This window comes from Ailuropoda melanoleuca, chromosome 13, assembly GCF_002007445.2.
Source record: "Ailuropoda melanoleuca isolate Jingjing chromosome 13, ASM200744v2, whole genome shotgun sequence".
Taxonomy (NCBI): domain Eukaryota; kingdom Metazoa; phylum Chordata; class Mammalia; order Carnivora; family Ursidae; genus Ailuropoda; species Ailuropoda melanoleuca.
This window is the reverse complement of record NC_048230.1, coordinates 71,843,103-71,866,363: the sequence shown is the minus strand read 5'-3', so window position 1 is coordinate 71,866,363 and position 23,261 is coordinate 71,843,103. Positions and strand designations below refer to the sequence as shown.

Genomic DNA, 23,261 nt, shown 5'->3' with positions numbered 1-23,261 from the left:
ATTCTTTTATTTACAACCTAATTACATAGTTAAATTTGATGCAAGTTTCGTTTAGGTAGCATATATTTAGATTATTATTGTCTAGTACACTCTGACAATCCCTAGCTTTTAATTTGTGTATTTAAGATAATTTAAATGTAATTAATGGTACGGTAAGTCTTAAAAATTTATATAATTTTTGTTTCCTTTGTTATTTTATTTATCTCTTCCTCTTTTCTGCCATTCTGTGAATTATTTGAACATTATTTAGAATTACATTTCAATAGTATTTTTGAGTGTAACTCTAATTATAGCTTTTGTAAATGATTGCTCTGAGTAGTACACTTATATCCATAACTTATCAGTCTACTGAAGAGTCATTTTACTGGTTCAGGAGAAGTTTAAAAACCTTATCTCCCTTATATCTTCTTGATCTTTCCTATCTATTTATAACATAACTGACTTACTGTACTACCCAAAGCAATCTACAGATTTAATACAATCCTTATCAAAATATCAACAGCATTTTCACTGAACTAGAACAAACAATCCTAAAATTTGTATGGAACCACAGTAGATCCTGAATAACCAGAGCAATCTTGAAAAAGAAAAACAAAATTGGAGGTATCACAATTCCAGACTTCAAGGTATATTACGAAGCTGTAATAATCAAAACAATATGGTACTGGCACAAAAAAGGCACATAGATCAGTGGAACAGAATAGAAAACTCAGAAATAAACCCACAATTATATGATCAATTAATCTTCAACGAAGGAAGAATGAATATACAATGGGAAAAAAAGACATTCCCTTCAATAAATGGTGTTGGGAAAACTGGACTACATGCAAAAGAATGAAATTGGACCACTTTCTTTCACCACACAAAAAAACAAATTCAAAATGGATGAAAGACCTAAATGTGAGGCCTGGAACCGTAAAAATCTTAGAAGAGAGCACAGACAGTAATTTCTCTGACATTGGCTGTAGCAACATTTTTCTAGGAACGCCTCCTGAGGCAAAGGAAATAAAAGCAAAAATAAGCTATTGGGACTACATCAAAATAAAAAGCTTCTGTACAGTAACAGAAACAAACGACGAAACTAAAAGGCAACCTATTGAATGGAAGAAGGTATTTGCAAATAACATGTGATAAAAGGTTAGTATCCAAAATATATAAGGAATGTTATACACAAACAATAAATCATGGAACACTACATCAAAAACTAATGATGTACTGTATAGTGACTAGTGTACCATAATAATTATAAAAAAAGAACTTATAAAACTCAACACTCAAAAAACAATCCATTTAAAAAATGAGCAGAAGACACGAACAGACATTTCTCCAAAAAGACTTACAGATGTGTGTACAAGCAGGGGAAGGGGAAGAGGGAGAGTGAGAGAAAGAATCTCAAGTGGGCTTCCTGCTAAGCAGAGAACCCAGTGCAGGGCTTGATCCCATGAGCCTGACATCGTGACCCCAGTAGAAACCAAGGGGTGGATACTCAACCGACTGAGCCATCCAGGTGCCCCAACAACATGTGTTTAAAAAAAAAAGTTTTTATTTTCATTCCAGTTAGTTAACATACAGTTAACATACAGTGTTATATTAATTTCAGGTGTACAGTATAGTGATTCAACAATTCCATGTATCACCTAGTACTCATCACTGACGAGTATACTCCTTAATCCCCATCACCTGTTTAACCCATCACCCCGCTCACCTCCCCTCTGTCTACAGTTTGGTCTCTATAGTTAAGAATCTGGGAAGGCCATTTGGAACAACACGGATGGAGCTAGAGAGTATAATGCTAAGTGAAATAAGTAAGTCAGAGAAAGACAAATACCATATGATTTCACTTGTATGTAGAATTTAAGAAACAAAACAAATGAGCGAAGGAAAAAAAAAAGAGGGAGAGAGACTCTTAGTGAGAACAAACTGATGGTTACCAGAGGGGAGATGGTAGGGTGATGGGTGAAATAGGTAAAGGGGATTAAGGAGTGAGTGCACTTATCATGATGAATGCTGAGTAATGTATAGAATGGTTGAATCACTCTATTGTACACATGTAATGAGTATAATACTATATGCTAGCTGTACTGGAATTAAAATTTAAAAACAATAAGAAAAATAATCGACTTTAATATTTCTTATACCTACATTGAGAACCACAATAGAGTGTTATAATTTTTGCGTCAACTGTCAAAAATAATTTAGAAAACTAAAAACTAGAAGGGAATTATATTGTATTTACCCATGTTTTGTTCTTTCTGTTGTTCTTTCTTACTGATATTACAAGATTTCTTTTTTATTCACTTTTCTGTGTGAAGAATTTCCTTTAGCCATTCTTTTAGGTTCGTCTACTTATGACCTATCCCCTCTTCAGTTTTCCGTCAACTGAGAATGTGCTTATTTTCTCTTTATTCTTGAAACATAGTTTCCCAGATATAGATATCTGGGTTACAGTTAATATTTTCTCAGTACTTGAAAAATGTTACGCCACTATCTCCTGGCCCTTATAGTTTCNGTCAACTGTCAAAAATAATTTAGAAAACTAAAAACTAGAAGGGAATTATATTGTATTTACCCATGTTTTGTTCTTTCTGTTGTTCTTTCTTACTGATATTACAAGATTTCTTTTTTATTCACTTTTCTGTGTGAAGAATTTCCTTTAGCCATTCTTTTAGGTTCGTCTACTTATGACCTATCCCCTCTTCAGTTTTCCGTCAACTGAGAATGTGCTTATTTTCTCTTTATTCTTGAAACATAGTTTCCCAGATATAGATATCTGGGTTACAGTTAATATTTTCTCAGTACTTGAAAAATGTTATGCCACTATCTTCTGGCCCTTATAGTTTATGAGAAATCTCCTGTCCTTTGGATTTTTTTCCCCCTATGTGTTTTTCTTTTTCTTTTTTTCTAGGTGTTGTGAAGGTTTTCTCTCTGGTAGTTATAAAGACAAAGAGTCTTTATTTTCAGAAGAGTAAATTTGATATGTCTTGGGTGCATACTTTTTTGGGGGGGGGCGTGCTTATTTTTACTTTAGTCATCTTCTTGCATCTATAAATTTCTTTTTTTTTTTTTCCAACTGGGAGGCTTTGGCCCTTATTTCCTTGAATTATTTTATATTCTACACTTTTCCCCTCTTTTTTCTGGCACTTCAGTGCTGTGAATTGTTACATCTTTTGTTGTAGTCCCACAGGTCACTGAGGCTTGGTTCATTTACTTTTCATTGTATTTTCTCTCTGTTGTTCAGACCGAGTAGTTATTCTGCTTGATTTTTAAGTTTACTGCTTCTTTCCTTTGTCCCTTCCATTCTGCTATTCAGCCTATCTATTGAGTTATTTATTTTGATTATTGAATTTTCCAGTTCTAAAATTTCCATTTAATTCTTCTTTATATCTTTTATTTCTTTGCTGAGGCTTTTCATTTGTTTAGAGTCTTACTTCCCTTTAAAAAAATTGTTTCAAGTGTGTTAGTTATTGCCTGTTGAAGCATTTTTATGATGGCTACTTTAAAATCCTTGTCAGATAATTTAAACATTTGTATCATCTCTGTGTTGGCATTCATTGATTCTCTTTTCTCGTTCAAGCTGAGATCTTCCTGTTTATTTGGTATTATGAGTGATTTTTTAGATTGAAATCAGGACATTTTGGGTAATATGTCATGCAGTTCTAGATCTTAATTAAATCTTTTGTCTTATCAGATCTCTTCTGATACCACCCCATTGACACAGCCTTGTTTCTATCTCATCCAGGTGGTAGTCCTGGTTCTCAACCTTGTCTATGGACATGGGGTGTAGAGGAGCTCTTCATCATTATGAAGTTAGGATAGGATGTCAGGCCTCCTATGAAGCTTCTACTGATGCCAGTCTGACTGGGAAGGGGAGAAACACCTCATTACTGCTCCAAACACGGCTTTAAGTGATTGAGACTGTGTTGTGTATGTGTGTGTGTGTGTTGGCCTCATTACCTCTTAGTCAAACAGCACACTGAGTTCTCCAAGAAAGGTGGTATATTCTGGAGTACGAAACAAATGATGTTTATCTTGGAACATTAAGATCTAATTGTGCTGGCAGCCTGTAGGCATATCCTGAGCTTCGTGGAACATCACAGAGGGTCAGGCAAGGAACTGCATGTTCAGACCACCATCCATGAAAGGAGCAGGCTAGAGATTTGGCGGATAGAAGAGCTCTGTTGACAGGTGATCAGTGTCACTACGGGTGTTTTAAGTCAGGCAAAGAAATTTGATGTGTAATATCAGCCTACTTCCCCTGGAACATATAGGAGCTCCTCAAAAAGCCTGCCATTCTAGGATACAATATATGGACAGGACACATTGTTAGTATTGGTGAAAAAGTATTGAGTTAAAATGTTTTCATTTATGTTACCTGTTTCCTGGTTCATTTGTATGGTCTCTATCCTGCCTAAACTTTTTGTTTTTGTAGTAGTGGTTATTGTTGTTGTTTTGTTTTGCTTTAGCAAATAATTGACAAAGACAATCTAACTCACTTCCTAAGTTTACAATATGAAAGTGATTGGCTTAGTTTCTATGCAAGGATACTGTAAGATAAATAAAAGAAACACATGGAATAAACAAGGGGTGTCAAAGAAAAATAATTTTTTTCTAGAAAAAATGCCACCAAGTAAATTAAAATATTGAATGACTATTATTAAAAGTATTATGCCACTATAGTTTGTCAACTTTAGACCTCATCTATTATTTTATAGCAATAGTAGATGAAGCTGTATTTTATCTATACTTTATCTCTGAAACCCTCATTCTTCTATAGTGTGAACTTGTTGCTATAGAGGCTATATAGCTCTCATCCTATAATTTTGTTTTACTAACCTTCTGAGTTGGTGCAAATATCCCTGGAAGTCATATGTAAAATTTTTCAATTATTCCTTCCTTTTATTCAAGTGACTTCTTTTATTTATTTATTTATTTATTTATTTATTTATTTATTTATTTAATAAAGAGATTTTATTTATTTGAGAGAGAGAGAGAAAGAGAGAGCACAAGCAGGGGGAGCAGCAAGCAGAGGAAGAGGGAGAAGCAGGCCCCCCGCTGAGCAGGGAACTGGACTCAGGGCTTGATCCCAGGATCCTGGGATCATGACCTGAGCCAAAGGCAGATGTTTAACTGACTGAACCACCCAGGCGCCCCAAGTGACTTCTTTTAAGAGAGAATGTGGGAAGTAAACATCAGTACCATGCATTCCAGCATACATATTTTTTCTCTATATATTCAGACATTGTAAATCAAAAACTAACTGAGGACAAACTTGCACACATAAAAATGGCTTATAATTAGCCTTAGTATATGTGTGTGTGTGTGTGTGTGTGTGTGTGTGTGTGTGTAGACATACATATAAATTATGAATTGGCAATTTAGGGTGAGTAGCTGCCTGAGAATAATCTGCAATATGCCTGAAAATAAATGAAAAACTAAGGTCATATCAGAGCCATTATTTGGGAATAAGTCAATAAATGGCGACAAATAGATAAACTGTAATTAGTATCTTTGGATGGATTCAAGAGTTCACTCTATCCATAAAACAATAATATGCTACATAAAGGGAAAAGGAGAAAGAGCAAACTTTTGGAAATTAGAAATATGATTAAGGTAATGTGAAGAAATTTTTTTTAGTAAAAATATATTTATTTTTTATTTTTTTAATTTATTTTTATTTTTTTATTTTAATATGTTAGTCACCATACAGTACATCATTAGTTTTTGATGTAGTGTTCCATGATTCATCATTTGCTTATAACTCCCAGTGCTCCATGCAATACATGCCCTCCTTAATACCCATCACTGGGCTAACCCATCACTTTACCCCCCCTCCCCTCTGAAACCCTCAGTTTGTTTCCCGGAGTCCATAGTCTCTCACTGTTCGTCTCCCCCTCTGATTCTGCCCCCTTCACTTTTCCCTTCCTTCTCCTGATGTATTCCTTGCTATTTCTTATGTTCCACAAATAAATGAAACCATATAATTGTCTTTCTCTGCTTGACTTATTTACTTAGCGTACTCCTCTCCAGTTCCATCCATGTCAGTGCAAATGGTGGGTATTCATCCTTTCTGATGGCTGAGTAATATTCCATTGTATATATGGACCATGTCTTCTTTATCAATTTGTCTGTTAAAGGGCATCTCGGCTCCTTCCACAGTTTAGCTATTGTGGACAATGGTGCTATGAACATTGGGGTGCATGTTTTCACTACATCTGTATCTTTGGGGTAAATAATAGTGCAATTGCTGGGTCATAGGGTAGCTCTATTTTTAATTTTTTTTAAAGATTTTATTTATTTATTAGACAGAGAGAGACAGCTAGCGAGAGAGGGAACACAAGCAAGGGGACTGGGAGAGGAAGAAGCAGGCTCCTAGAGGAGGGCCTTGATGTGGGGCTCGATCCCAGGACTCCAGGATCATGCCCTGAGCCGAAGGCAGACGCTTAACGACTGAGCCACCCAGGTGCCCCTATTTTTAATTTTTTGAGGAACCTCCACAGTGTTTTCCAAAGTGGCTGTACCAACTTGCATTCTTAACAACAGTGCAGGAGGGTTCCCCTTTGATAATGCCAAGAAATACTTGAAATATAAATCCAAGTGGAAAGTATGAGCAAAATGTATGAGATAGAGAACGTCAATTCAGGAAAGCTGATACCTGATTAGTTAGGTGCCTGGTTAGTATCTGGTTTTCAAAGGGGAGGACAGAGAAAGAGGGAAAGAAATTGTAAAAAGTTACATGACTTTGAAAATGGATCTGCTTGCCATAATGGATCTTATTTTTTTCCAGAAATACTCAAAGTAATACTATTTCATATAATCAATAAGAATGGTGATCTTTGAGATAAAACACAAAGAAGAGAAAAGCTGAAAACAGCTAGAGGGAAAAACAAGGTCCTTACCTTAGGCAGAGTAGCTATTACCTGTTACCTTGACAGGTGATTTTTCATCAGCAACAGTAGAAGCCATAATCCAGTGGAATAACTTCTTCAATATATTACAAAAAAAAAACCCTAAATGCAACCTAGAAATCCATATACACCAAAAATATATTTCAAGATTGAATATAAATATAGCCTTTTCAGATTTTTTTACAAAGAGAAAAATTTCCAGACTCATAGACGTCAGCAAATCTCATGAAAGAATAAAAGAAAATTCTAAAGGATACACTTTAGTTGAAAAAATATCACATTTTTCTGCGATGAAAGTCTATGATGGAGAAGCAATTAAAAATGTGATAAAAGTGGATAAATCGGAGAGCTTGGAAGCTACCCTGATCAAAGGATGCTTCGTCCAGAGCTCCTAGCTCTACCGGACACAAGTATCTGGCCCAGCCACATGTCCTCCCCGTATATGGTGGATGCGGTGTGCCAGCTGCTAGAGAACAAGGAAGATATTAGCCAATATGGCATTGCCAGGCTCTTCACTGAATGTTTTAACGTTGTAAGTCAGGGAACTCATATTCTCCTTCGGGAATTCAGCTTCATCCAAGCCACCCCTCACAAAGGGCATCATTCTTAAGGGCCTTCTGAAGATGCTTCTGAACTGTGGGCAAAAATGGGGATGTTCAGGTCCTAATTCCTGGAACCTGTGAATGTCATTTTTTTATGGCAAGAAGAACTTTGCAGATAGGATTAAGTTAAGGATCTCCAGATGGTGGAGTTTATCCTGGATAATATAATCACAAGTGTCCTTGCAAGAGGCAGACAAGATTTGATGACAGAAGAGGAAAACATGATGTGAGAGTGTAAAGCAGTGGGAGGAAAGGGCCACAAGCCAAGGAATGGGGACAGCCTCTAGAAGATGGAAAAGCCAAGGAAACAATCTCCCTTAGAACCTCCAGAGGGAACCAGCCCTGCCGACATCTTGATGTTAGTCCTGGAAGACACACGTACTTACGGCCTCCAGAACCATTAAGAGAATAAATTTCAGTTGTTTCAAGCCAAAAAGGTGGATAAATCAAATTAAGAACTGGCAGGATTGAATAGAAAGTATTTTGTGAGATTTAAAAACATACTTAATCAAAATTCTGAAAATGCAAGAAATAAATTGAGAGGATTGAGTAGAATTGAAGTGTTCTATGTTCCACGTATTATTCAGACACAGGGAAAATTCATGGATTAACTTTACAGTGGATCAAAAATTAGGTGATGTTTACAACAGATATATGTACAAACAGAACATAAAGAAAGATTGAAAATGAAGAGATGATAATTATAAGACATAACATGCAAATAAATACCAACTAAAGAATACTTCTTACTGTTGAACAAAATGGTATTTAAGGCAAAAATTACTACTGGAGAAATACAGGTCACTTTATAATGATAATTTGTTGGATTCACCCAGAAAGTATAACCATCTCTAATTGGAATGCATGTAATAATACTGTCTTAATATTATAATAGATGGAAATAAAATAAAACACTAGGGTAAAAAAACCCTATAAGGGTATAAGTCTGAAGTGGTGATTTAAAGGGTATATTGAGTGAAAGTGTTCCATGAATTATCTGAGTCAGGGGGCTGGAGAGCAGAGATTTGAACTCTAAAGAGCAGAGCCAGAACCGGAATACCCTGTTCTTCTAAGGCTGTGGTTGTTGAGACCCATCAGAATCTCAAGAAAAAGACTGGAGGGCTCTATCTGGAACAGGAAATCTAGATGTAGGTGGAATCACTACTAACACTGAAACAGAGCCCTGAACAAGCAAAATATGTTGTTAGAGTGAGTTATAAGATGCTTATTCTATTTGTTACCTGGAGAAAGGGAGAACATTTTCTGGTTGAAGATAGCATCACTTAGAGCCTTTATAATCAATCCATTTTATCTAGTATCTGGCATTCAATAAACTCACATGCCATAAAATAAAACTTAGGAAGAATGGGAAATAATCATACGATAAAAGCAGTGTGATGGGACAGACTGTAAGGTGATCCCCAGTGATCAGTAATTCCTCGCGTTCAGGCTCCTGAGTTCCTCTTGAGAGTGTGCAGAACCTGTGATTTAATATAACTTATGGGATACAGCAAAGGTGATGGGCTCTCATTCTTGTAATAACATATATTATATAAGAGCTCATCCAGAAACTCATGCTAGTGATTCTCCTTGATGGCTTGATGAAGTAAATGGTCATGTTTGGACCGATTCCAGGAGCTGAGGGTAACTTCTGGCCAACAAACAGAAAGGAAATGAAGACATCTGTTCTACAATTGCAAGGAAATAAATTCTGCCCAGTATCTGAGTTAGCCTGGTAGCTGATTTTCTTTGTCAAGTCTCCAGATTAGAATGAAGCCTGGCCATATCTTGAAGTTTTTATACACTCTAGTATAAGCAGAGAACCCAGATAAGCTATGCCCTGACTGCTGAATCACAGAAACTATGAAAGAATAAATGTATGTGTTTTTTTAAGCTGCTAAAGTTGTGGTAATTTGTTATGCTGCATGGAAAATGAACGACACCAGACTCACTGATGATCCAAAATTTGGAGTTAAGACACAAGGACTTTTAAAACAACCACAATCAATGTATTAAATAGAAGAAAAATACAGATGAGCTAGATGGATAGAGGATAGAGAATTGCAACAGATGATTGAAACCAATAAAAAAAAGTCAAATGAAGATTTTTTTAAAAAAGATTTTATTATTTATTTATTTATTTATTTATTTATTTATTTATTTATTTAACAGAGAGAGAGACAGCCAGCAAGAGAGGGAACACAGGCAGGGGGAGTGGGAGAGGAAGAAGCAGGCTCCCAGTGGAGGAGCCTGATGTGGGGCTCGATCCCAGGACTCTGGGATCACACCCTGAGCCGAAGGCAGACGCTTAACGACTGAGCCACCCAGGCGCCTCTCAAATGAGGATTTTAGAACTGAGAAATATAATATATAGAAATAAGAACAAAATGGATTTAATAGAAGAGTCAAAAAATGGCAGATGATTGGATTAGCGAATTGAATAAACACAATATACAAAAACTGAAGACTGAAGAGGAAAAAATAAAAGAATGAAAAGAGAAGTGAGCATGTGGTAGATGAAGAGAAGGTAGCATACCCCTCTTCCCCCAGAAGATGTTCATGTCCAAATTCCTAGAACATTTGAATGTCATTTTATATGGAAAAGGGGACTTTATGGACATGATTAAGTTAAGTATCTTGAAATGGGAAGATTATCCTGGATCATCTGGGCCAAACCTTGTAATCACAGTGGTCCTCAGAAGAAAGAAGCAGGTACTGAAACAAGAAAAACGAGATGTGACAGAAAGTGAAGATGGGATGATGCACTTTGAAGAAGGGGCAGAGGCCATGAACCAAGGAGTGCAGGTGAGCTGTAGAAGCTGCAAAGGAAGGAGACACAATCCTCCCTGGAACCTCCAGAAGCAACACAGCTCTGCTGTGTTTTTAACCCAAATTGATTTTGGACTTCCGACTTTCAGGGCTAAGATGGACTCTGGGAAACAAACTGAGGGCTTCAGAGGGGTGGGGGGTGGGGGAATGGGATAGGCTGGTGATGGGTAGAAAGGAGGGCACGTATTGCATGGTGCACTGGGTGTTGTACGCAACTAATGAATCATGGAACTTTACATAAAAAAATATATGCTCCCCCCCGCCAAAAAAAAGATTTTGAAGCTTAGGTAATAAATCTTTGTTGTTTGAAGCCACTAAATTTGTGGTAAAGTAGCAGTAGATAACAAGTAGAGATTTTGATTCCTGGAAGTGAGGTGTTATAACAAATAAATATCCAAGAACATGTAAATGGCTTTGGAACTGGGTACTGGGTGGTGACCACAAGATTTAGGAAGAGCATGATAAATAAAGTCTAGATTACCTTGAACAGGTGTTAGAAGGGATATGGATGCTAATAACTTCGTCAGAGAGGACTTAGAAGGGATTGAGGAGCATGGCAGAGAAAAACTAAATCACAAAATAATCACAAACAGACTTTTGGTGGAAATATGGACAGTAAAAAAGCTGCTAGCAATGACTCAGAAGGAACATGTTACTAGAAGCCGGAGAAAAGTTATCCTTGTTATATACAATGGCAAAAAGCTTAGCAGAATTATATTCTACAATTATATGGAAATCAGAACTTGTAAGTGATGCATTTGGGTATTTAAGTGAGGATATTTGCAAGCAATGTGCTGAAGGCATGGCCTGAATTCTTGGTGCAGTTTATAGTAAAATGCAAGAGGAAAGGGATTGATGGAAAGAACTGTTCAACAAAAAGGAGCCAGCACTTGATAATTTGGAAATTCTCCGCCCGTCCAGATTACTAAAGACATTAAAATTAGGAGATCCACTATCAGTAAAGCATGTTCTGGAAAGAAATCTAAGGATGTGGCTAGACAACCTTTTGCTAATGCCTTGGAAGGATCACAAGTTCATAGTATTCAATCGCTCAGAGGCCTCTTTGAAGTGATTAGGCATATGACTAATGGATCCCCTCAGCCATCTAAGCAGAAGCTGTGATAGAGATAGGATTATCCAGAAAATACCTTTGGAGGGGTTATCTTGTCTAATGGAATGAATCCCAAGACATACAAAGGAGACCCACAAGGTTCTTGAGAATGTTGTATCTGCAGAAAAACTGCCAGCTTGGACTGAAAGTGCCGGAGACAGAAATACTTGAAAGAAGGCTGTTGAACTCCCCAAATGCTACAGGCAGAGAGCAAGCTGCTCAAACTATGCACCTGTAAATACATGCTACCATTCATGAAGAAGGAAGGATGGAGGGTGACATCAGTGGCACTGACGGAGCAGGGGGCTCCGAGCGCCCATCCCTGCACAGAAACATTGACAAATCAAGCCAAAAGTGTCAGAATTAACTTTGTCAGAAATCTGGAAAGTAGTCAAAGGTTTACAGCAACCAAGCAAACACTGAATCAAGGAAAAGGAAATTTTTAAATAGTGGGAAAGCTTTGCAGAATTTTCTTGCCTTTGCCATAAATGCCTCCTCACTCAGCAGTGGTCTTGAAGACGAGCAGCCAGTCTTTGCAGAGTATGAGGCAGACTAAGGTGAGCCGACCTTATTCTCAAGAATTATGCTTATTTGTCCTAACCTATCAGGGGTAAACCTAAAGGACCGGCACAAAGCGTTTGCCATTATTTTACCTAACTCAGAACCCACTCAGGGCAGAAACTTTCTATATTCATCAAAAACTTTGAAAGGAAAATTAAAAACTTGTTGCCTCCTGAAAGCAGAGATGACATCTGAGGCAAGCATTAGGCTGTTGAAAGCCTAGGAGGAAAAATTGGAGAGAGAATTGCTTTGGAAAGTTAAGGGATTCCGAAATCCCCATGTATACTGGGGTATTATACATTGCTTTCCGATATATTGCTTATACATTGCTTTCCGATATATTAATTGTGTTCCATGTTTTAGCTTCTAGTCTTGCAGATAAGATGTGAGCTGTTGGTCTAATTCTTTTTTCCTTTGTTAATATTTTGCTCTTTCTGATTGCAGGCTTCTGAGGTTTTCTCTTACCTTTAGTCTTCAGGAATTTTGCCGGGATATTCCTAGGAAAGTGTCTCTTATTGTCAACCTATCCTAGATTCAAATGACTCACTTAAATCTGCAGACTTTTTTTTTTTTTAATTTAGGAATTACCTTGTTCTTTTTTTTTCTCAATTAACTTACCTTTTCATCCTTTATCTATTTTTCTGAAACTCTGTCAAAGGTTTTTGGATCTCCTGCAGATTCTCACCTACTTCCTCATTATTTCCATTCTGTAGTTTTGTTTTGCTTTTAATGCTTTCAGGTATTTTTAGCACTTTATTATCTAGGTTAGTAAATTGGGTCTGAATAGTGTTCCCTAAATTTTTACCTTGAATGTCTTATTTGGGAAAGCATAGTTTTAAACTTAATCTTTTCTCTGCATATGAATTTGAAGCAGTTTCTATTCCATTTTGCTGGCTATTTATAAGTAAACAGTCCGCCAGTTCTTTTTTGAGACACATGGTGGAAACCTTCATGGCTAACCCGTACCTGTGCACTTTCAGGCTAAAAGGCAGGGAGGGCTCAGGGTATTTATTCAATTTCTTTTGAAATATCTTTGGTGGAAGTGAGTCTCGTACATTCATGTGGGGCCAATGTTGACTCTCTAGGACTTCCACAGGTCTCTGAAAACTGGGAAATTCTTCAGGACTGCCAGGAATTTCTCTCGCTCAATCAAGGGAAAAAACAAAACAAAACAAAACCTCACCACATTTCTCTTTGCATGTAGCCCAGTAGAGCTAACGTCCTGGTGCACTTGTCTGGAACGGCTAGCAGCTCCTTGAAACAGGAGAATTAGTCTCCTCAGAGTAGAGGAGTAGAAAGGAACTGTATTCCCGTCACCGTGTTCGAAGAATCTCGAGACATATGTTCTAACATTACAACAGAATTGACAGCCTTGGCAATGTAAACATGATGGATAACTAACAGAGTAGGTAGATGTGTTGTACGAAGGTGGTGATGTGTCTTCAATGTCATGAGGAATCCAAAATAATACCTAAAGTTAATAGAAATAAAATATTTGCACGTGTGATTTCATATCATAAAGTCAACTAATAGGAAACGACAGAATAATATTCCTAACAAAAAGAAGAGGGAGTATGGGGAAGTAATCACTAAGTTAAAACCTTACAAGTCATATCAAGGAGTTCTAGGTACAATTTTGATTTCATAAATAAAGAAATGAGGTTACACTATTTAGACAGGGAGACAATTCTAAGGAGAATATCAAACTTCAGAAATGTTCCCTTTTGGGGGGATGTTTCGGTGGATTTTTACTTCATGTTTTATTTCATTCTATAATATTTGAATGTGTTTCATCATATACATGTATGGCTTAAAATTAATCACTCTTTATGAAGTAAAATGTAATGGGATAGAGCGTTTGGCCAGCCACAGGCTCAGTTAATACCAGACTGGGTTTTCGTTTACTTTTGATTGCTGGTCTGTTTTCCTTTGAATGTGACATTGTAGCAAGATAGAATAATACAAGTGATATCATATAACTTAGAGTTTAGTCTAATAAAGGCCGTAGATTCATGTATTTTTATGTACTTGTCCTGCTTTTCATTCAGCCATTGTGAGTTAATTTCTTTGTGTGTTGACCATTTTTTGGTCTCTGTGATTCTGCCTGCTAGATCACCACTCTCGTCTCAGGAGAGCAAACTGTTTTCACTTTCTTTATTGAAAATTTGTTCTGTATTTTATTGATTTCTTTTCTTCATCTTTACTGCTTGTCTTATTTGCTATATATTTGAACTTATATACTAAACTTTCTCTACTCTTTCAGTATGAATCTCTAATTATTTTCCACTTATCTCCTTTTCTAATATATGGATCAATTGGCATAAATTTCCCTCTAAGAATTGTTCAGTTGATATATCTCTACTATAATTTAGTTCAGAAGATTTTATCAACTTTATTGAGGTATAATTGATAAATAAAATTGCATATATTTAAGGTATACACATGGGTTTTTTTTAAGATTTTATTTATTTATTTGAGAGAGAGAGTGTGTGCATGAGCAGGAGGAGGGGCAGGGGGAGAGGGAAAAGCAGGCTCCCCGCTGAGCAGGGTGCTCGATGTGGGGCTCAATCCCAGGACCCTGGGATCATGACCTGAAGGCAGATGCTTAACGGACTGAGCCATCCAGGCACCTCCACATGGTGTTTTAATATATGTATATGTTGTGAAATGCTTACCAAAGTCAAACTAATTAACATATCCATCACTTCATATAGTTACCATTTGTGTGTGTGTGGTGAGAACACTTGAGATCTACTCTATTACCAAATTTCAAGTACAACAAATTGTTATTAACTATAGTCACTCTGCCGTACATTAGATCTTCAGAACTTATTAATCTTATAACTGAAAAGTTTGTACCCTTTCCTCCACTCCCAGCCTCCAGTAACTACTATCCTACTCTCTGCTAGTGTGAGTTCAATTTTTTTTTAAGTTCCACATATAAGTGCGATCACGTGATATTTGCCTTTCTGTGTCTGGCTTATTTCACTTAGCATAATATCCTCCAGGTTTATCTGTATTGTTGCAACAGAATTTCCCTCGCTTTTTGAGGCTGAATAATTAGTGAACAGTACTAAACCCCAAGTAAGGGACTTACTAGCGCCCCTTTGTTAATTGTTTTCTGGTTGTTTTGCAGATCTTTTATTCCTTTCTTTCTCTCTTACTATCTTCTTTTGTGATTTGACAATTTCCCATAGTAATATGCTTTGATTCCCCTATCTTTATATTTTGTGTATTTTTTTTATTACAGTTTTTACTTTGTGCTTATCATGAATCTTGGAATCAAGCTTTTGAATGTCATTATTAGGATCAAATACGACGTGCATTGAAATTGGATTCTGATTTAATTTATTTAAGGAAAAGCTTTGTTCAGACATTAGAGCCTGAATGCACAGGTAGGAATGTGCATGGTTTTCAGAGCTCACACTTGAGGACTCTGCGGCTCTGCAGGCTGAAAAGCTAACAGGTTAGAAGTCAGCCTTGAGGATACCCTCAGATTTAGCATGAGATGGGTTAGAGATACGGCTTTGGGAGCAGCAGAACTCCTTCCCAAATGTGGCTGTCTGTTCTTGTTCAAGATCCTTTCCCTACAGGAACTCAGATTTTTCATATTTTAAATGGTAATAACCTATACCTCACATACTTTTTTTAAACCTACATTTTATGGCATCTCATTAAGTGCCAGAGACTGTGCTCAGTGTTCAAAGTGCCTTATTTAATTTTTAGACGTATTCCAGGAGGTGGGTATGTGATTATACCTGCCTTACCAATGAATAAATTGAGGTAGAGACCACATAATATGTAAACGTAGTAAAAGGAGAACCTCGATATGTTTTGCTCCAGTTTCTTCAGCTTTAATCATGTTATCATGATTATTATATAAGGCTTTTATTTAATGACATTGTGCATCAATGTGCTTGGCACATTGTGATTCTTTTTTTTTTTTAAGATNTTTATTTATTTAACAGAGAAAGACAGCCAGCGAGAGAGGGAACACAAGCAGGGGGAGTGGGAGAGGAAGAAGCAGGCTCCCAGCAGAGAAGCCCGATGTGGGGCTCCATCCCAGAACGCCGGGACCACGCCCTGAGCCGAAGGCAGACGCTTAACGACTGAGCCACCCAGGTGCCCCTGGCACATTGTGATTTTTATACAACGAAGATTCGTTTTCTCCCCAAAACCACAAAGCGGAGAAAGGTTATTTGCCACCTAAGTTCAAGCATGGGATGAAGAAGAAATGGACNGAAGGAATCAATGTAAGGGAAGAGGACAGGAGGGTAAAGTTCCAGGCTGCAGCACTAAGATGATATTCCTCATCCATAATCACAGTGATCATAGCTCTGAGATGTTTTCAAGGTAGTGATCAAGGCGATTACTGAGGGGAAAGCACAGTAAGTTCTACCAGGAGCTTTTAAAATCCCATCTGGCTGCTCAGTGAGATCCTATGACCCTAAGCTCTGTCACAGCCTTTTCTGCATTGTAATGAGCTTCCCCCCAGGTGAAACATGGCTTCTAATCACCAGACCCACGCAGAGCAGTCGTGGTCTAGTGGGCAGGCCCTTGGGAAATGTGCCTTTCTGCTCTTCACCCAGGAATCAGCAACCTGCTATGGCTAGGTCCCTATGTTGTGAGTAAATTTGAATATACTGCTCTAGCAACCTTCAGAGTGCTCCGAGTGGGAGTAAATATTTTCTCTATTCTTCAACTTCATAAACTTAGTCTTGAAGGTGGAAAATCAGTCGTCTACAGACTGAATAGATGAATAGATGATGGGACCATGAATGACCTCATAGATGTGTGATTGTGAAGCTCATGTTTTTTTCTACTGCCTTCCTCTGCTGAAGTGACCTGCCTCTGTCCATCCCCCTTCCTGCTTGAGTTCATGAGTTCTGCCTCCAATGAGAGCCATGGGAGTAAAAGGCAATGACGTCCTGCTAGTTTGGGCTGACCCATCCCTCAAATCTCCTCTGCTGTATTATATCACAGATCATAGATGTATCTGTTTGAGGAGGCAGAGGCCAGTCTCCTGGAGAAGATCTGGAATAAATGAAGGCAATATTTCATTCTGATTACTTTCTCTGACTTTATGTGGGTAGCTTTTAAGTCCTATGAATAAAAATGAATGGCTAAATAAACCAGTATTTAGGTTACACTACAGAGCTCTTGCTCTCCCTTCTACCCTCTCTTTGTTGGCCATTATATTCAGATTTCCAGGGAAAAAGGAAAATTGGATAATATCAGAGTATAGTGACAGAGTACACTTAATAGTCAGTTAAGTCTGTCTCAGTCCAAATGCCTACAAATCAGTATTTCTCTTCTCTGAAGTGAGGTCAGAATACCTACATCCTGAGGTTGTTGTAGGAAATCCAGTAAGAAAATGGATATGAAAGCTCTTTCTAGGAATGCTTTTGTATTAGTAACCACTTAAAGAATATTTGGCTGGTGCCTGGGTGGCCCAGTCAGTTAGGCATCTGCCTTTGGCTCAGGTCATGCTGGGATCAAGCCCCACATCAGGCCCCCTGATCAGGGAGGAGCCTGCTTCTCTCTCTCTCCCTCTGCCTCTCCCCCGGCTTATGCTCTCTCTCTCAAAAAAATAAATAAAATCTTAAAAAAAATATTTGGCAAACGCCTTCAACCTGTAGGAGAAAGCCTTCAAGCATTCCATATTATGAGCCAGTGGTTCTCAAAGTGTGGCTCATCGACCAGCAACACCAGCATCACTTGGGAACTTGTGAGTATGCTAATTCTCAGGCTATACCACAGAATCAGGAACTGGACGTGAGGACCAGAAGTATGTGTTTTAGCAGTCTCCCTAGGTGTTTCTGATGTACTTTAAAGTTTGATAATCACTGCTATGGGCAGATCGTGGGCCCGTGGGCTGGAAACTGTCTTCAGTGATGACACCACTATCATCCCTTAGTCCTTAATGAGTGTTTTGGACTGAGCCTCACTTGTGTCTGGCATCTGCCTTATTTGCATCCCTCCCCTGGCATTGCTGGTGCTATGGAGATTTGACTGAGTGGAGGGACAGTGGGGAGTACAGTAGAGAGAGAAGAATGACCCCAAAATAAGGCCCTTTGCTTTAATGAACCAGGGATCCTATAAGGACACAGAGGCCGAAATTTCAAATAGTAGAAGCAGTGATCACCATTAGTGTAGTTTTCAGTTTCTTAGTGGTTGATAGTTGATTCTTAACAGTTGGCATGACGATTTTATTACCGGAACTTAAGGGTTTAATCTTGTTGTCGATAGCCAGAACACAGCACACCTTATGTCTGTCACATCTCCATTTCAAATGATCTTTTTGAAGTTCTCTATTACCGCATTTCTTCTTGCAATATCCCGTTTTGTTTTCACACCTTTTCAAGAATAAATGACCTGTATAAAGGAATTTTGTAGCTCATTAAACCAAAAATATTTATCTAAATAAATTTAAAACAGCAAGCTTTTTTGAGCATTGATTATTTGAGTCTTTAGCAGTTGCTTTGTTATATTTGTCCTAATAGTGAAAACCTCCTCTGAGGAATAAGTGAGATTTTATGCATACAGAAACATGTGGGATTTGTACATATATGTAAGGGCTTACCATTCCTGAAATGAGAATTCTGCATGCAAACTTTCCCCAGAATTCTATTTTTCATTTTTTTAAATGGAAAAAAATATAGCATATCATTACACATCAAACAAAATCCCATTTTCTAAAATGTAACCAAAACACATTTAAACATCTAAAGAGAACTCACAAGCTATCCTCTTAACATATGAAATGCTTAAATCATTGTTGTAATGCTCCTCAGAATTACCAAAACACACATAGCTTTTGTTGACACTTAGGGGGATTTCCAGAATGTCTTTACATGTTTCTGAGGTCTTACAAATTATATTTGGAATATAACTTTATGCTTGTCTTACATACGATGTTCAAAATGTATCGAGTGGTAGACATCTAAATTTTTAACATATAAACTTTGGTTACATATGATATTGAGATATCTGCACAATTTTTGGTAATTTTAGGAATAAAATATACAAGAGACATTTTACTAGGAATGTACTAATCAGAGAGACATTCTGCAGTGTGTAAATATTTTGTATGTGCATAATATATGTGCATATTGTATACCTTTACAAAGTCTTCCATCACATGGTTTAACATAGAGGACCTTGAAGAGATGTTGGGACTCCTCCACATCTTGCTCTATGTTGAATCATATTTTCTTTTATTCAACCAAAAATGTGTATAATCAGAATTAAGCAGGACAGATAAGGTTAGGTGCTTGCATTCGAAAAGAAGAGAAAGAAAATAACAAATAGCTACAGGTTGATCTAAGTATTATTAAGGAAAGAAATAATGTAAGAGAGAGCAACTTAATAGAGCTACTATTGACAGGATGATGGAGGAAATTATCCCTAAGGAAGTGATATTTGATGCCAGACATGAAAGATAAAAAGGATCCAGCTCTGTGAAGAGCTGGAAGATGGTAGAAGGAAAGGGAGTTGCATATGCAAAGGCTATGAGCTAGTGAAGAGCTTGATGTACCTGAGGGACTTCTGTTGTTTTCATGACTCTTCTCCCTCTTCATATTCTGTGTCTCAAGCGCTCTTGCAATGGTCTTTGGACTTACACTTCCTTTCCAGCCACTCCCTCTTTTATCCTCTCTTCCTTACTCTCTCAAACAACTCCATGGACGTGACACTCAAATGGCTTTCTTCAGTTGGGATATATGGATGGAAATCTTAGATCAAGTCTCTTGTTTCCTTCTTTCCATTCCTGATGTTCCATGTACCTTGGTGTTTTGTGGATTTTCTCTCCCAAATATCCTTCCTAAGTGTTCCATTTTTAATGCCACCAGATCTTGGAGATGGATTGGCTAATCTCACAGAATAATCCTGAATTGCTTGTGTTTGTCTAGAAAGGGAACCTGAATTTTCTCAGGGCCCTTCAGTTTAGAACAAGGACACCATGTGAACAGGTCATATATGTCATCAATGTCCCAGAAACAGGGAGAGAAATTGTATAATCTAAACTCATAGAATTTTGAGGCTACATTAGACCAGGAACATTTTCTGAGGTACCTCTCATACCATTTGAACAGTCTGCTAGTAGTAGAGAATGGAGACCATTGTCCTTGGAGGCAGGCTGTCAAGTAACACAACTCTCTTTCTGTTAGGAAGTTCATCCTCAGAAAGTTAGTCTGGCACTTTGTGCCATATATTTAAAAATTACAGATGAGATATAGGCCAGTGAAAAAAATAGAACCATAGAAAATATAAAGTATGGGTGAATAACTGTTCTCAACACTGGGAAGAACTTTCTAAGCTAATGGAGAATGCAAAGAAAAATACCAATAGATTTGATATGAAAACNATTTATTCGACAGAGATAGAGACAGCCAGCGAGAGAGGGAACACAAGCAGGGGGAGTGGGAGAGGAAGAAGCAGGCTCATAGCGGAGGAGCCTGATGTGGGGCTCGATCCCATAACGCCAGGATCACGCCCTGAGCCGAAGGCAGACGCTTAACCTTTGTGCCACCCAGGCGCCCCTGGGAAGAACTTTCTAAGCTAATGGAGAATGCAAAGAAAAATACCAATAGATTTGATATGAAAACGAAAATTTCATGCCTCAATAAATTAATAAAAAATTAAAAAGTGACCAATAAGTGATTGCCTTGGGTGTGTGGGGCCAAGTGAGGAGTAACTGATGATAGGTGCAAAGTTTCTTTCTAGGATGGTGAGGAGGTTCTAAGTTAGATTATGATGATAGTTGCACAATACTCTAAATAGACTAAAATGCATTGATTTATACATTTTAAATAAGTGAACCATATGATGTATAAATTCTATATCAATAAAGTTAAAAATAACCAACACACAATAATTTACAATACATGAAATGCCAAAGTTGACAAAACTGTCAGGTAAAAGTAACAAAATAGTAAGAAAGCACTAATATACTAAGCGTAACCATTTGAAAATATATGCCAGTTCCCTTAAAAAAAAATAATGCCCTGGGGCGCCTGGGTGGCACAGCTGTTAAGCATCTGCCTTAGGCTCAGGGCGTGATCCTGGCGTTATGGGATCGAGCCCCACATCGGGCTCTCTGCTCTGCTGGGAGCCTGCTTCTTCCTCTCCCACTCCCCCTGCTTGTGTTCCCTCTCTCGCTGGCTGTCTCTATCTCTGTCAAATAAATAAATAAAATCTTTAAAAAAAATAATGCCCTATGTCATCAGAATGAAAGTACATATCAATAAAGGCATTAAAAAGCCAGCACACAATATTTACAGCAATATCAAATTTCAAAGTTAATATACTTGTCTGGTAAAAACTAAACAAATTAGTGAGAAAGCACTAATATACTAGGAATGGCCATTTGAAAATGTATGGTGGTTCCCTTAAAAGAAAGAATATGCTGTAACCTGGAAATAGAGCTTCTAAAATTTGCTTATATATCAGAAATCCTATAATGATTTATGAACTACAACACTGTTTATAATACTGACACATTAGAAAAAACAACTTATAAATAGAGGTCTTTCCAAGTAAATGTTGGTATAAAAATAGAATAATAAACATCTATGGCAAACTGTATTTTTGAGGAATATTTAAAGGTCTGTAAAATTTTCTTCATAAAATGTTAAATTAAAAAATTAGAAACATGCATATGACTTGGTCAACATTTAGAAAATATAAGAGGTTATTAAATTGTAGCCAATTTTGAGGGCACCTGGGTGGCTCAGTCAGTTAAGCGGCTGCCTTGGGCTCAGGTCATGATCCTCAGGTCCTGGGATTGAGCCCCACGTCAGGCTACCTGCTCAGCATGGAGCCTGCTTCTCCCTCTCCCTCTGCCCCTCCCCACTGCTCACTGTCTCTCCTGCTCTCTCTCTCTCTCAAATAAATAAATAAATAAATAAATAAATAAATAAATAAAATTTTTAAAAAATTAAAAATAAAAATAAATTGTAGCCAATTTTTTGATATCCCAAATACTTGCAATATTCCTGTCTTAATTTTGTAAATATAAACTATAGAATCAATTAAAAAGAAGGAATGCTTACACAAGTAGCCTGAAATGTGACATGGGACTTCCAGCAGTTCTGAATCTTTCCCTCATGTCCACCCAGGATAGTTTCCTTATCTTTTCCACTTTACAGTCCTATAGATATTTAGAAATAGCCTTTCTTGTCCTGTTAATCACATCCAAGAATAAAAAAGTGGGAGACCATCTCTGTAAGACCAAGACAATCAGAAGAAGTAATATTGTAGAATTGTTACTTCAGGTTGGTGCTGTACGAAGCAAAGTGAAGCAGGGCTGGCCTGAGCAGTCCCTGAGTGATAGGATCGAGGGGGCTTTGGGGTATCAGGACCATCTCTGCATTTGGCTTCTCATTATTCTCCTTAACTGCCAACCACAGACACTGCTCTGTTGTGAGAGCCTTGAGATATCTTAGAACAGAGATATTCTGAAGAAATAGGGCAAACCTCAGCCTCCTGTCCTGTGAGAACACCTCCCCCATTCCCATGGACAGTTTGACAATAGCGACTCTATGCGCAGGACCCTGTTTTAGGTTAGTGTTTCCTCTTCCCCAAGATTTTATTTACCTGAGACCAAGTGGGCCAGGAGCACAAAAATTGTAAGAGTGAATAATAAGGACTTCATCGCTCCTCAAAGACAGTGGGTTCTGTGGAGTCCAGCAGTCTCTATTCAGTGTGACTCTGAACACAGGTCTCTGTTGTCCTCTCTAAATGGGGTTGAGCTCAGCCAGTAGCCGAGTAGCATATAGGATACTGTGTCAAACATAACTGCAGTCTATTGGCCAGCAGCTCTAAATGAGGCACCACTGTTCAGAGTCCTGTACTAGGCATACCTTTAAGGAATGACAAACAGAAGAGAAGGTGCAAGAATGTTATGGTTTGGAGAGAAAGGACACTTAAAAGGGTAATTTATTCTGATCCTCCAGGCCTGAGCACTCCTACTTGTTTTTTTCACAGCTACTTGTGTTGATTCTATTAGTGTTTATCTTACTGCATTGTGACAGTCTGTTCACCTGTCTCTTCCTCTAAAGCGGAGTGTCTTTAAGGACACTGACTACATATGATTCTTTTCTGTTTTTTGGTACTGTGTACAGAGAAGTACCTATGTAATTGTTGAATGAATAGATTAATACTCTTTTGATAATAGGCACTTCAAAAAGTTTTTTTAAAGAAATAAATCAATGATCAAAGACACATGTACAAAGATGTCTTCAAATCCCCCTT

At 37.6% G+C, this 23,261-nt stretch overlaps 1 protein-coding gene across 1 annotated transcript; it reads right to left on the bottom strand.

The window, feature by feature from the left end:
- Positions 1–18,129: 18,129 nt before the first annotated feature.
- DEFB126 (defensin beta 126) lies at positions 18,130–22,662 on the bottom strand. Its single transcript, XM_002930469.3, has 2 exons — positions 22,605–22,662; positions 18,130–18,383 (listed from the first exon to the last, which is right to left on the bottom strand). The coding sequence occupies exons 1-2, from the start codon at positions 22,660–22,662 to the stop codon at positions 18,130–18,132; spliced, it is 312 nt and encodes a 103-aa protein (XP_002930515.1).
- Between the last annotated feature and the right edge of the window lie 599 nt (positions 22,663–23,261).

Coding starts and splice junctions, on each gene's coding strand:
- DEFB126 (XM_002930469.3), bottom strand. CDS start 22,662: ATGAAGTCCTTATTATTCACTCTTACAATTTTTGTGCTCCTGGCCCAC. Junction 18,384..22,604: donor CCTGGCCCACTTGGTCTCAG/GTAAATAAAATC, acceptor TCCTTTATACAG/GTCATTTATTCTTGAAAAGG.